Raw genomic sequence first — 14,588 nt, 5'->3', positions numbered from 1 at the left:
TCACGGCGAAACAAAGAGCTTTTCATTTTTTCGCTAAATCCAAGAGCAGACTAATGCGCGGGTTGACGCATTATGTCGCGCAGTGGTTCTGCTCACTGACACAATTAGGGAGGGCCGTGATTTAACCCATAGTCAAATCCAGGTTGCGCGTCTAAGGGCTTCCCTGCTTGAGTTCTTTGGACAGGACCTTGCAGCTAAATATCTTCAGTACCGCCTGATGATGTTCGAGTTTGGCGAACAATCTGGCAGGGTTCTAGCTAAATGACTTCAGCAGCGAGCCCTGGCCAACCATATTGAAAGATTCAGGACACTCAGGGTCACATTCATGCCACTCCTGAAGGAGTCCTGATGGTTTTTTCGGAGTTTTACGGCTCTCTATACACGGAGGAAGCTAAGGACCTTAATATAGACCAGTGGTTCCCAAACTCTTGACTCCTGAGGACCCCCACTGAATCACTACTGGAGTCCGGGGACCCCCAAGCAATTTTTACAATTTAAATGTCAAAAAATTAAAACAGGCCGGCTTTAGTGCTGGTGGCGCCCTGTGCGACAATGTTTGTTGGCGCCCCCCCCAATGACCACCTCCACCAGGGAGTCTCTCACTAGCACCCTTTAACAGTGACGAAGTCTCCATAACCACACTCTCTCAGATGCATTGAATTAGTTATATAGCGCCACTCATACCAGTGCAGGGTGTTCGAGCACTTTGTCTCTGTGTAATGTGTGTGTGATGCAATCAATCATACGTGTGTAAATCAGTGTATAGGAAAGGTTACATAAGCCAAAAGACTAAAAGTGTAGGAGTCACATGTCATCCATACTGGTAGGCAGTATAGTTTAAGAGTACTTGGTGTGGAGAAGCCCAAACTCAGAGTCGAAAAAGAAACTGCATAGTTGGGAGTTCTCTTTAATAATAAGAATCGATTTCTAGCCAAATTAATCCTTTTTGCAACATTAATAAATTTTCCAATAATGTATTCTTTGCAGTGTGTATGCAGTTCTGGGATGAAAGTCAATAGCTCACTATTCTATATTAGGAATTTAAGTTATAAATTGCAAGTAATAAAAGGAGGTTTCTTTTGAAAGCAGTAACCTGCTGATCTGTACATACGCACTCTGTAATCACTTGGTACACGTTCTTTGCAGAAGGCATATTAACCCCCTTCACTAACTTCACATAAGTCAAAACCTCAACTATGCAAAATGCTGATCTCTCTCGGACGATATCACTGGAGTTATTGTGACATTTATGTGAGCCTGGTAATTGCCGGGGGAAAGAAACGCTGCAGCAGGTGCTTCAAAAGCGTAATAAACGTTCAAGCACGGCGCCCCCAGAAAGGTGGCACCGGTGGCACCGCCCTAAAGCCGGCCCTGGCGCTCCATGCTTCTTAAAGTTATAAATTGCAAGTAATAAAAGGAGGTTTCTTTTGAAAGCAGTAACCTGCTGATCTGTACATACGCACTCTGTAATCACTTGGTACACGTTCTTTGCAGAAGGCATGTTAACCCCCTTCACTAACTTCACATAAGTCAAAACCTCAACTATGAAAAATGCTGATCTCTCTCGGACGATATCACTGGAGTTATTGTGACATTTATGTGAGCCTGGTAATTGCCGGGGGAAAGAAAAGCTGCAGCAGGTGCTTCAAAAGCGTACTAAACGTTCAAGCACGGCGCCCCCAGGAAGGTGGCACCGGCCGCACCGCCCTAAAGCCGGCCCTGGCGCTCCATGCTTCTAACAGGTAAGAAAAACACGTGCATTTGCGTTTTAAATGTCCGATCCTGCAGCAACACACTTCCAAGGCCCATACGTGACAGTAACCCGATTCAAGGCCCCATTCTCCCGATTATTTTTACAGAATCGCCCACTTTGCTCTCCTGAAATGTTGGCATGTATGGGTAAGTACACCCGGCCTCAATGAACACGGCGTCCAAATTCCCCTGGCCTTACCCTTGCCCACTAGCTGTAAATGTAATTAAAAAATAAACACTCACATGCTCCTCGAGTGGTCCGAGATGCCGGAATGCGAAAGCAGAGACAGGGCGTTGGGCGGCAAAATGCTCCTGGGCTGGCCGCAAACGTGAGGGAAGACGCACTGCCGTGCGAACGTGCGCGCCTATAAAATAATAAGCCAATCACCCTTCAGCTTCCACCCCAAAGCTGAAATGGTGATTGGCCCGATTTGTTTTTGGTCCTGCCGCCCCTGCGCTGTCATTCAGTGCTTGTAGCCGAAGTAGCGCATGGGCGCTTCAATATAATACGATCCAGCTCGCGGACCCCCTGGGAATGTGTCACGGACCCCTGGGGGTCCGCGGCCCACAGTTTGGGAAACGCTGATATAGACTATGAGTTCGGTACCTTTGTAAATGATCTTAATACCTCAAAAGTAACAGATCAGCAGAATACTATCTTGGCGGCTCCCATAGAATGGGAGGAGGTGGAGCTGGCACTGAATTCATTGGCCATGGGCAAGGCGGTTGGTCCGGACTCTATTCCTTTGGAGTTCTATACTATATTCCGGTCCGAGATACGGGAGGATTTTCTAACAATCCTTAGAGATGCGCAATCAGGCCGTATTCCAGACTTGTGGCGCTATACAACTATCATTCTTTTTAAGAAGAAGGATAAGCCGGAGCTGGACCCTGCCTCATTTCGCCCAATATCACTGATCAACACTGATAATAAGATTTTTGCAAAGATTTTGGCTACAAGGTTAGCATCAGTGATATCTCCATTAGTTTCTATCCGTCAACATGGATTTATTCCTGGCAGGGACATGGCAGATCATGTCCGCCGTGTTATAGCACTGCTGGATTGGGCTCAAGTCACGGGATCCCCTTTGGTGCAATCCTGTTAGATGCCGAAAAGGCGTTTGACAGGGTTGCCTGGGGGTTCCTGTGGAAAGTTCTGCATTGTAAGGGGTTTTGTTTAAATTTCATTCATGCCCTGCAGTCACTATATATTACACCTCGTGCAAATTTATCCATAGCAGGGTTGGTCTTAAGACCTTTCGAAATTAGCAGGGGCACCAGGCAGGATGGTCCCTGCTCGCCCCTGCTATTCGCTTTGTACATAGATCCGCTGTTGTGCAAACTTGAGCTCTCCCTGAATATACTCCCGGTTAGGATCAATACATTTGAATTTAAAGTCCTGGCATATGCCGATGATATTATAGTGTTAACTAGTGATGTGTCAACCTCATTTTCAGCAATTAAAAATTTAGCTGAACAGTATGGCCACTGCTCGGGCTATAAACTTAATGCTCAGAAAACTTACAGCTGCGGTTGATAGGTTACCAGATATGAATATCTTACCCATCATAGATTCAGTCAGCTTTACCTTACGAAGATTAGACAATTTACATCTATCTTTGTTTGGAAGAAGGAATGTGTTAAAAATGTTGATATTGCGAAATTTCTTTATTTATTTAGGACCATTCCGTTAGAATTCGCTCAATCAAGTATTGCCCGTGCAGAGAGATGTTGTGGTAGGTTCTTATGGGACTACCGTCAGCCCCGTAGGGCAGCGAAATGGATGCAGCTACCACTGGATAGATGTGGGTGGTCTGTTCCCAATTTGCTGCTATACAGCTGGACAGCCTTACTCCAACATTTTGCTGCCCCACTCTTTGGGGACAGAGCAATACTTCCACCATGTCGTGCACCTTCTATCTATGAGATAGGTTTAGGAGAGGATGCCAAGGGGATATTAGTGTCAGTCCTCAAACCTAGCTACTATAAAAAAACTAAATTTAAAGTTATCATGTCAATGTACTCAGTTTGGAGGAAGGTACGGCGTAGATGGTCTATTCTTAGTATTAACTTTTACACCTCCCTGTCAGCAGCTAGACTGCTACCCTCCATTTTTCAAGATCAAATCACAATTCGGTGGAGGCTGCATAGCATCACTGCCCTGGGGGATCTAGCACATGAGGAGAGTATGGCTTCTTTTCTTTTTTTAAAAAAAATAAGTTCACCTTGGACATGCATGAATTTTTTAAATATTTACAGGTCCGAAGTCATTTAGTTAAACTTTTGCATACCATTCCTACTTTGTTTGTTAAGAATACACTCATGGATTTGATTCTGAAGAACTCACGAATTGGGCTGCTCTATCAAAATTTTGTGTCAGGTCTCCCTGATGATCTATTGCTTCATAATGCTAAATGGGAAGCTAAGTTAGGTAAGGCGGGTATGGATATTACGCATGCATTAGAGCTATCTAGTACGGTGTTAATCTCAGGGAGCCTACGCTCCCAAAGTTACATGGCCCTATATGATCTTTACTATACTCCAGCCAAAATATCTAAATGGGGAGGTAGAGGTGGATATAGCTGCCCGAGATGTGGCTTAGTAGCAGTTAATGATGTTCACATGTTTTTCACTTGTTCCGAACTGGATCAGTTCCTTCAAGACGTTCAAACATTCATTAACATAGGTCTTAAAATCCATGTGGCTCTATCTCCGGAATTAGTAATATTGGGCTGTGAGACTGATGTTATGTCAGATTACATCGGAATGGATTAGTCCTACCCCCCCCCACTTTTGTGAACTGGAGAGCAAGGATTTTAGCTCTCCATAATCTGGAATCATCTGTGTTCATGAGGGGGGTAGAAGGAGATGAGAAAGGGGGGTACAAATATGGGCTCCATTTACACAATGGTTGAACAGTTGAAGGGTAATAATTAGTTTTGCTAATGGCATATTGTATTTGTCTTACTGGGACATAGGGGTTTGCTGTGTCCCGCTTGTAAGACCACCTAATTGTCAAAGCAGCTAGATTTTCCAATTGATTTACGATTAGTGAATTATAAAATGTGATAATCCTCCGTCTGCAATGGGTACTAAAAAATGTTCTACACAAGTTATACTTCTCCACATCCCATGATCCTTTATCATATTTGGAAAGAGAAGCTCTAGCTGTATATTTTTTAAAACACCTGTGTCAGGCACAGCATATTGAGCAACTAAATTGGAGAATGACAGAAATTGGAGCCCCACAAATAACGGGCCAACACACTGCAACTGGGACCATGACCAAGCTTCCATGTCGAGAGCATGTGAAAAAAAGGAAATCCACTTAAACCATAATGAAGTATATCATGTTAGTGGCACAATATCAAACTTATCCCTAATATTTTTCCAAACAGATGCTTGTGCCAGAAGTGTCTTAAAACGAATGTGCTTAAAATATGAGAGATGATGAAACTGCACCTGTGGGCTGAATTGGAAATATAATGACCGTAGATACCATGATTCATGAAATACCCCAGCTCTGAATTATCAATTTGAAAGGCTCACCAATAATAAAACTTAAGGCTCTGGAGTGATCGGACCCCCTTTTCTTTTGGAAGCTGCATTATCCAGATTGCACATCAAAGATGTTTATATGGGCAAATACATTAGCTTCACAACCTGCCTACCTTGGAAAAGAAAACTGCAGTTAAATATGATATTATTGCTCTGAACAATATACAGAAATATGGAAGGAATCGCCATTTTGATTAGCTTCCAAAGCCCAATAAGACCTAAAAGTAGTCTATTTCATTGTTTGAAGAAATGCTTAGACATATTAATCGATAGATCATAATTCAATGATGCAATGTATTTTATGACTGGGGATAGCTGAACTTCCAAATATACATAGCGCTTGTCTTTTTCAGGCTTTGCTTGAGTATGAAGAGGTAGTACTTTTGAGGTATTAAGCTTATAACCAGCCAAAGCCCAAAGGATGATGCTTCTTTTTCAATTGCAAGGATAGGCATTGACAGATCAAATTGAAATGCTACCACATCATTCGCAAAAAAAGTCTAGACTATCAGTTAGCTGCATTGATCTTAGAATGTGTAAGATGCTCCAGATAATAAGCAAATAGTAGTGGAGAGAGAGGACACCCTTGACACATTCCTCTTTTTATAGCAACTTTCTCAGTTACGGAACTCAGCAACTTTCTCAGTAGATGAGCTGATTGATTGGAAAAAAATGCCTGAATTCTAGACAACATTTAGGTTCCAAGGCTCATAACTGTTAGCATACTATATACACAACCCGCAATTCTAGGAGCAATCTGATTTGCAAAACTTTTTTCATAGATTTTAGTGTAACAATTTGTTAAAGATCTTGGGTTGTATGAAGAAAAGTTCTAGGAATTCTACTTTTTAAGCAATACAGTGATGTAGGAAGATAGCTCTCTCTATAGTCTACTAAAATGAGGTACACTGTGCAAAGAGTCCAGTGAATCCCCAAATGGTATACAGAGTTAAATACAGATAATCTAATGCTCTTTTTGTGGTAGTTTGGTCCAAAGTTCCAACAGGAGAACTTTGGGAGCATCCTGGATCGTCCTTGAGCAAAGTGCTGAGGATCTTGGAGTCTGGTGTCAAAGATGAAGGGGGCCGCTTGAAAGTACACTGCACAAGAGGACTTATAGGTGAGTCCAATGAGGTTCTTACTTCTTTTTAGAGAGGAGGTTACAAGGGCTTGGGGACCATGGAAGCACAGCTGGTTCGTCGGTGCTGAGGCCAGTGGGGCCAGGTACAGAGTGAATAGGTCAGCAGGGCATCATGCTTCTTGAGGTCCCAGTGGTCAGAAGCAGGCAATTTGGAGCGACGATCTTGGGACAGCAGGGCCATACATCAAATGTGTCTTGGGGCCTTCGATGGGTGCTTTCTTCTGGTGTTTTTGGAGTCCGGATTGGACTACTCTTCTCAGGGTTTCCATCAGGGTCCGATAGCCCAGGTATTGGTACACCATGGCTCAGGTAGGTCATGGTATCTCCAAAGTTGGTCAGGAGACAGATCTGACCCTCTGGAGCTCTTCTTTTTGTGGTGCTGCTTCAAGGTCGTTGGAGAGCAGCAAGTAAGCAAACCAGACTTCATGGGATAGGTGACGGCAGTGTGCAGGGAAGTGATACCTTCACTCCAAAGGAGCTTCTCTGTGATTTCTTGAAGGCTAAAGGTGTGTTGGGGTTCTTGGAGTCCTTTCAGGTTCAGCAGGCAGCAATTGTCGAGTACTTGAGGCAGCAGGCAAGATTATGCACCTTTTTTCTTCTGCAGCAGGGCTTCTTTACCCATGCAGCGGATCTTCGTTGTCCTGATCTTCTCTTATCCATTAAATCTGATTTCCATGTCTCAGGGTGGCACCTAAATACTTAGTTTAGGGGTGTTACAGGGGGAGAAAGGTAGTAGCCAATGGGCTACCTACCTTTAGGGTGTCTACAGGACTGTGTGCCATATTGACTCTTCGGATTTCTCTGCACCTAGACATGCAGCCCACAGTGGCAGAGCACATAGCCTTGGTGAGGGATCCCTGGGGTGGCATAAGTGGTGCTGCAGCCCCAGAGGACCCATGGCCTATATACCATGGGTGCCATTTACTAGTGACTTGCAGGGGTAATTGAAGTGGTGCCAATCATGGTACATTGTTTGGGAAAGAGATCTAGCACTGGGAACCTTGTTAACAGGGACTCAGTACACTTACAGTTCGAAATCAGATCAGGTATTAGGCATCAGGCATCAGGCAAAAAGTGGGGGCTAACCATGCAAAAAAGAGGCACTTTCCTACAAGCGATACAAGTTTCACACTAAGGGCCCGATTACGATGTCGTTTGGAAACTGTCCGGAACAATTCGGTAACAGACTAGTTTCCAAACGAATTGGGTATCGTGAGTCCGGACGACCGATTACGATGCCTCTCAACATCGTTCATCAGTCGGACTCGCATTGACTTCAGTGGGAGTCTGTGTTCCGTACGAGAAAAAAGGGGTGATTGGGGAAAACCTTGCACCCTGTGGTGGGTACCCGATTGGTCCTACAACATTGTGCATGGTTGGGAAGAGGGGTCCCATGGGTACCCCCACGGACCACACACGGATGCCTCTGGGTGAAGGGGGGTCTGCAACAATCCCCCAAAGACAGATTCCGGCAACCGTTTTGTCTCGGCCAAACTGAATCGGAACGGCTGTCCCAATCGGTCATTGTAATCGCTTGTCCGGAAACCGTGTCCATAGAACTGTACGAATTGGCTCTAAAAAAATCGGGCTGTCCGGAAGCCTTTCGGCACCGATTCAGTCTGCTCGAACGGTTTCCGAGCATTCTAATCGGTCATTGGGAAAACTGTTAGATTTGGTAGGAAACAAGGGTTCCGAATTGGATTCGACAATACCGAATCCCTTCCGGAGCCTTTCCTAACATCGTAATCGCCCCCCAAGAATGGGGCACTTAACCTGCTTCCTCTATACATTTTATATTTTGGGAAATGTAATTCAGAAGAGTACTAGAGGACACGTTTTAAAACTCTGAGGTAACGCATCAGGCCCATCCTTCTTCCCTACAGGAAGCGATAACATGGCCCTAAGAACTTGCATCCCAGAGACTGAAGAATCCATAGTTACTTGATACTAACACAGGTAAAGCAGCATATGTGGTGATTAATAGACCTTTGAGGGAATACAATTGTTTTGTCCTATAACACATCATAACACTCCTGTAAACCAAGCATAATTTTAGTGGGAACCTTCTGGAGCTCATTATTAGCATCTCTAATGGAATGGATGCCATTCTTATTCATACTTCCCCTAAACTAATGATAATAGCTACCCATACCCTCACTGTTTTCAAAAGTACAAAGCTTGGAATTATAGGATGCTTTCACTACTTTGTCCCAAATTGCTGACTGAAGCCTATCTTTAAAATGCTAATGTTTCAGTCCTATATCATTTATCAATACATTCTTCTGACATAATGCATTCTACCAGAAGCTTCCACAATGATGAAACATCATAGTCATCCATGCCATAGACACTGCACACAGTGAATCTCACCCCCCTAAATTTGAGACCAGTGATGATGCACTGCCCTTAACAATCTGATTGTCCATGTCCAGAAATTATCTCTTGCTAAAGTTGCAACCCCTTTAATGGACATCTCATGCCCCCATCAGCATAAAACCTATGGGGCATATCAGAAACAACCGGCGATAATTATCGCTAAGCGCACTTAGCGCTAGGATAATTATCGCCGGCTAGCGTGGATTTTTATCGCTGAGATAGCGTGCTATTAGCAACGCTTATCTCAAAAGCGATAAAAATCCTAGCGCTAACTGCCTAACGTGAGATTATCGCTGGAAACCCAGCGATAATCTCACGAAATGTGGCGTTAGCTTGTTAATAGGGGCCCACAAACTTAGTCATGATATCCACCTTCCATAGGATACCATGGCTAAGTCAGTCCTGAAGCAGGCGTAAGGAAAGTAGCGATAACAGGGGTTATCACTACTTTTCTTGCCGCTATGCTTCGTAGCCTGGGGCTTGATGATAGGAGAAATCTCGCTTAGCGACATTTCTCCTGTCATGTCAGGTCAGGAACGCCAACTTTGCATCTCATTAGAGATGCAAAGCTGGGCGTTAAGAATTTGTGGCTAGTGCAAGGTTTCACGCGTTAGTGTGACCTTGCTAATTAGGCGATAAAATTATCGCCGCTTTTCGGCCGAAAACGGCTGCAAAAGCGGCGATACTTTTCTATCGCCGCCTTGTAAATATGCCCCTAAATCCTCTAAATTACTCAACTATGTTCATGCCTGATCCTGTGATTAGCCTGGCTTAGCACCTACATTGGCCTGCTTAGGACTAAGGAAGGGAAAATGATGGGCCCTTTGAACCTGGAAATCAAATGTCCCAATCAGCCAAATTTGGAAAAGCCTGGTGAATCGGCTGCACCATAAAACCACTCTGGTCATCACTCTCTACACTTTAGAGGATCCCTAGCACCCACATGTTACTCTGGTGCATTATTCTATTCTCCAAATTTTCCACCTTGCGTGAAAGCTCTTTCATAGTTACTTATTGATCATGGAATTTTTGCATCACTACATTCACTTTGTCCTCATGATTAGAAATCCTTTGCTCAGTCTCAGTCCCCCTAGTATGCATAGAGTTCAGCTGTTTAAAAAATCAACGTAAAGTGACCTGCACCTTCAAATGCAACGTCTTAAGTACAATGATACATGTATGTACAAAAATGATATTGCATCACTGTTGTTGAAATCCTCCGATAATACCTCTCCATCAACCCCGTGTCAGAAATTCGTTGTTAGGCAGGCTCTGCGCCCTAGACATGAGGCTACAATTGGACAGATCGGAGGTGGGTGACACGTACCCGGCAGGGCAAATGCACGAACATGAAAAACACAGATTAGTCTACAGATATGCAGCAACATCACAATGGTTCTAGTAAATTGGCCCCAATAAAATGCACAAGGCTGGAGGGGTGCACATTCCCAAAACATCATAAAGTTAGAAGCCACATGAAGTTAGGAACACTTAGTCAATCAGGACACAGCACACATTACACACGCTGTGATCTCGTGCTTCCTATGCCGTACATCTGGACATGTTATCCACTGGCCTTCATTGTGCCCACACAAGGTTGAGACCCACCTGCGTTTGTCATCGGGTGGGAGTAATTTAAGGCCTCATGACAAGGCCCACATTCCTCTCCCGAGTCAAGATCTATCAATTGTTTTCTGATGCTTCAAGAAATGTACAAAAAGACATCCAAAATGATTGTACTTAGTGTCAGTCCTCAGAACTGTTTCTGTAAATGGCACTCCTGGTCGTAGTGTTTGATTAAAACAACTGTTCCTGTTTTTCCAAACACCTCTTGACTTTGTTTTTTTCAAGGTAAATTCATATTCGAGCAACAACTGCAAAGTCTTTTTTATACTGTTCCCTATGGGCACTCAGAGGTTTGTAAATCGAGGTTATGCTTGGAGGAGTTTGCTGACACTGCTGCTGGGTTTGGCTCTCCCCTTCCTCATTCAATAATTCTACTCAAGACCCTACCTGATGCTGCAAGACGGTATACTCAACCAAATCATTAGCTGAGAAATCCCAGTGCAGTTTTCCCCTTAGTTCATCATCAGCACTCTCGCACTCTGCCCAGTCCTTAGAGACCTGACCCATGTTAGACAATTGTTTCCTGGACTTCTTTAGACTAATCCCCCCTCCCCAGGTCCTTCTCCGTGACTTGTTTGCCTCCAAATCCAAAGAATCCTCATCCAAGTAGTCACACAGTAAAAAAACATCTCAGGGTTGTCATGTACAGCAATGTCCTGTGGCAGCAGGAAGTTCCGCCCAGCACTGATACTGCCTGCATCACATTAGGGTGGGAGCTGCCCTCTATAACAACAGAAATTGGGTTATCATTAGCTCCATACTCCTCTGCCTCCTCTTCATCGCCTCTGCCAGCTCTACCACCCTCCTGAAGTGTGTAGGCATTCCCAACCCCAATTGGACTACACATAATTGCTTCACTCAGAAGGTTGGTGTGAAATTAATGGGCAAAATAGACTGCAGCGAGCGGGGAACCATGCAGTCAGCTACGTTTAGTGCAGTTAATCTTACCTTAGCTCGAGAATCAGAGGAGGAGTCCAATCGGTCATTGTCTCAATTAACAAATTTGGCTCAACATTATAGGCACCGCCGTTCACAGCATGCTCTTCAACCTCAACACAGGACATCAAATCTTTGTCACTAATCTCTGAAGGGGCAGTTAATTCTCTAATGGCCTTATCTGCTCTGTCTGCTCTGTCGAGACAGTCAACTCCTTTCAACTAAGCATGTGCATTGGTTGATCCTCACCACCAGAGTGTCCACTGCATAAAGTCCCACACTGGAAAATCCGGGCCTCTCTGCAGCTCCAAGAGAGGCCTGCACTGCCATGAACGTCAAAGCTGCTGAGCCATCACAGACATCGTAAATCTTAACATTTCTGTCTTAGGTATGGTTGGGGTACCAAACCTGGGTTACCTATATCACAGCACTGTACATTAACCATTGCACAAACCCGTGAGCATTACCATGCATACCAATTTTGCCCCATAAGGGCTGGGATAATAAATTAGTTTGCAATTCAAACCAAGCCAGACAGTTTATAAACTATATAGCCAACGTTGGCATTTGAGCCATTTTAGATATTTTAGTCTTTCTTGTAAACCAGTAACTTTAATTGACGGGCCAGTAAGCACATATCCTATGCACCTCAAAGAAATACATGTAGAAGGCTGCAAATCAAACAAGTATATATAAATGAAGCCCATGTGGACAAAGGATATCAATTAGCAAGAATTATTTACTTATCTCCTACATAAATGCATACATACATGAGTCACATTATGAGACAAATGCACCGAAGCACACCATGGTGTGCTTCGGTGCATTTGTCTCATAATTTGGACTAGACTGCGGCTGCTGGTCTAGCAGATTTTTACCCAAGGTGGGTGGGTAATATGGCGCCATGAGAGCACCCGTGTACAAGGTCATGTTATAAGTTGAATGCTCAAACACAATATATTTGACGTATAGATGTGCAGGTCTGGTAGCATATCCACCCTATGTGTATATAAGTATACATGAGTCACATGACAGTTTTATGATTATGCCACAACCTGGAAAATGTGAATTTAGATTTAAATAAACTCTTCACCAATAGAGAGATATTGTATGAACTAGGTGATGCATACAGGGCTAGCTTTAGCGCTGGTGGCACCCAGTGCAACATACTTTTTTGGCGCCCACCCCAAAACGTACTTCTCCATGGTTTCCCTCATTACCACGTGCCACCAGTGTCCCTCAACTCTCCATAGCCCCTTTCTCCCATGCATTATGCTTGTTTTATAGCGCTACTCATGCCCCTGTAGGGTGTCAGAGCACTTTACATCACACACATTATACGGAGCAAATGAACCTTAAGGGTCTAAATCAGTCCATATGAAATGTTACATAAGAAAATGAGGATTACAAGGTGAAGAATTCACACGTCACCAACACTAGTAGGCAGTATATTTTAAGAGTGTTTGGTCTGAAGATGCACCTACTCGGGATTTAAAACGTACCACAGTGATGGGCTATCATTATATAAATGTATTTCCATCTAAATGAACCCTTTTAGCAACATTAGGATAATGAGACTGGGGAAACATAAGTTTTGAAGTATTTGGTAGGGTGGCAACCTACACCTTGCAGTTCGCATGCAGCTCTTTGAAGACAATTCATAGCTCACTGTGCTATATTAGGGTTGTAACTTATGAACTGTCAGTAACAAAATGATCTCTGTGATAAAAGCAGTAATATCCTAATCTAGCCTCAAAATACAGTTCGGTGATTGGCGCGGCACTACTTAGACATGAGTGGAAACTACCACTAGACTCCAGCAGGAACATTAATCACCAGAGTAACCTTGACATTTTTTATTGTGCCTGAAAACAGCCGAGAGGCACAAAGAACTCAACAGCATGTGCTTCTAAGCCTGTTACTTATTTCTAAACACAGCGCCTCCCGCAGTCAGCGCCGGGTAAGGCGGATCCGGTCGCACCGACCTAGAGTTTTGGAAGTCTTGGTGCTGTGGCCTGTCATGCTCAAAGCACTTACCTTTCACCATGTGGCATTTTATGCAAGTTATGCTTAGGTGGCACCAATGCAAAAGGCACACAACGCAAGCGCTAATTTACCTTGTAAGTAGCTGCTGCTCGACTGTGCTCAGGTAGGAGTGCTTTGTGTTGAAGGACTGCATCCGAATCAAAGTGTCACAGGCTAAATGTTCAGGTTTGAGGCAGTAGAAAACTTCCCCCTTCTTGCCCAGGTGCAAGCACATCCCTTCGTCTTTTTTTGATGCAAAGTTACAGGCAGTCTGAACATTGTGAGTACCATTGGCAAATGTGCCTAAAAATCCGATATTGTCGTACCCACTGTTCCTTGCTCTCCACAAGCCAGAAACAGCTTCGCTGGGATGGATTAACAGGAGCGATACTTCAACTTGTCCTGCCCAAAATAACGTGAAGTCAACCAGGTAGGATCCGTTTTTTAAGTCTGTGATCTTCCCAGAAGCCCCCGCTGCCAATGCTGGGGTATAGATTCTTGCTCTCAAGAAGTCTCCTCCGTGGACCTTCCTGTTACCCAAACAATCATGCATGTCCAGTTGAAGGGTTAGGTTATCACCACTGCAGTACTTCTCCAGGGGGTTTATGAGCTTGACACTGGTCTTCTTGGCGCATGTTGAGTTCACCACGTGGGTGAAAGTGACACTGGGTATTAATTGCTCCAATTTGTTAATGATTTCTGTCACTCTCAACTTAGCCGACAGTTGTTCGGGGATTTCAAACTCTTTTGCTTGTTGGGCGGTGCAATTCCCTGTACGAACCAGGTGCATAAAGTTGGGGAGCTTGATTGTAAAATAAAAAAAAACACATTAATGTAATTTTCATTTGATGAACTCGAACATTTCCAAATGTTGCTGTTCACTTGTGGCTAAAATAAGACTGTGACAAACACATTTGCATAGTGGTGTAGAATGGGCTCAATAGTGAGGTGTTTATAGCCATTTTATAGAGATACAAAGCCATTTGTGCAAAATCATTTGGCGTATTTTCAGATATTGGTCGAAACATTTGCAGAGAGGCAAACACGCAAAGAAAAACAGAGAATAAACACCTGGCTAAGTTAATGTTTAACTTACCTGAATGATTCTGGATCCAGAGAGGTTTACACTGGGACTGACACTGTTCAGGCCAAGTCAAGCTCACTCTGATTAATG

The 14,588-nt window shown here is 43.9% G+C and overlaps 1 protein-coding gene across 1 annotated transcript in view; it reads right to left on the bottom strand.

The window, feature by feature from the left end:
* LOC146861438 (NXPE family member 1-like) overlaps nucleotides 1–14,588 on the bottom strand; it is a 282,476-nt gene that overhangs the window by 112,243 nt on the left and 155,645 nt on the right. The window contains exon 2 of the mRNA XM_085645733.1: nucleotides 13,507–14,216. Coding sequence (XP_085501859.1) covers nucleotides 13,507–14,216 — 710 coding nt within the window. The remainder of the gene's footprint in view (nucleotides 1–13,506; nucleotides 14,217–14,588) is intronic.

The sequence above is a fragment of the Triturus cristatus genome, chromosome 3_1 (genome assembly GCF_964204655.1).
Source record: "Triturus cristatus chromosome 3_1, aTriCri1.1, whole genome shotgun sequence".
Taxonomy (NCBI): Eukaryota; Metazoa; Chordata; class Amphibia; order Caudata; family Salamandridae; genus Triturus; species Triturus cristatus.
This window is presented reverse-complemented; position numbering and strand designations above follow the sequence as displayed.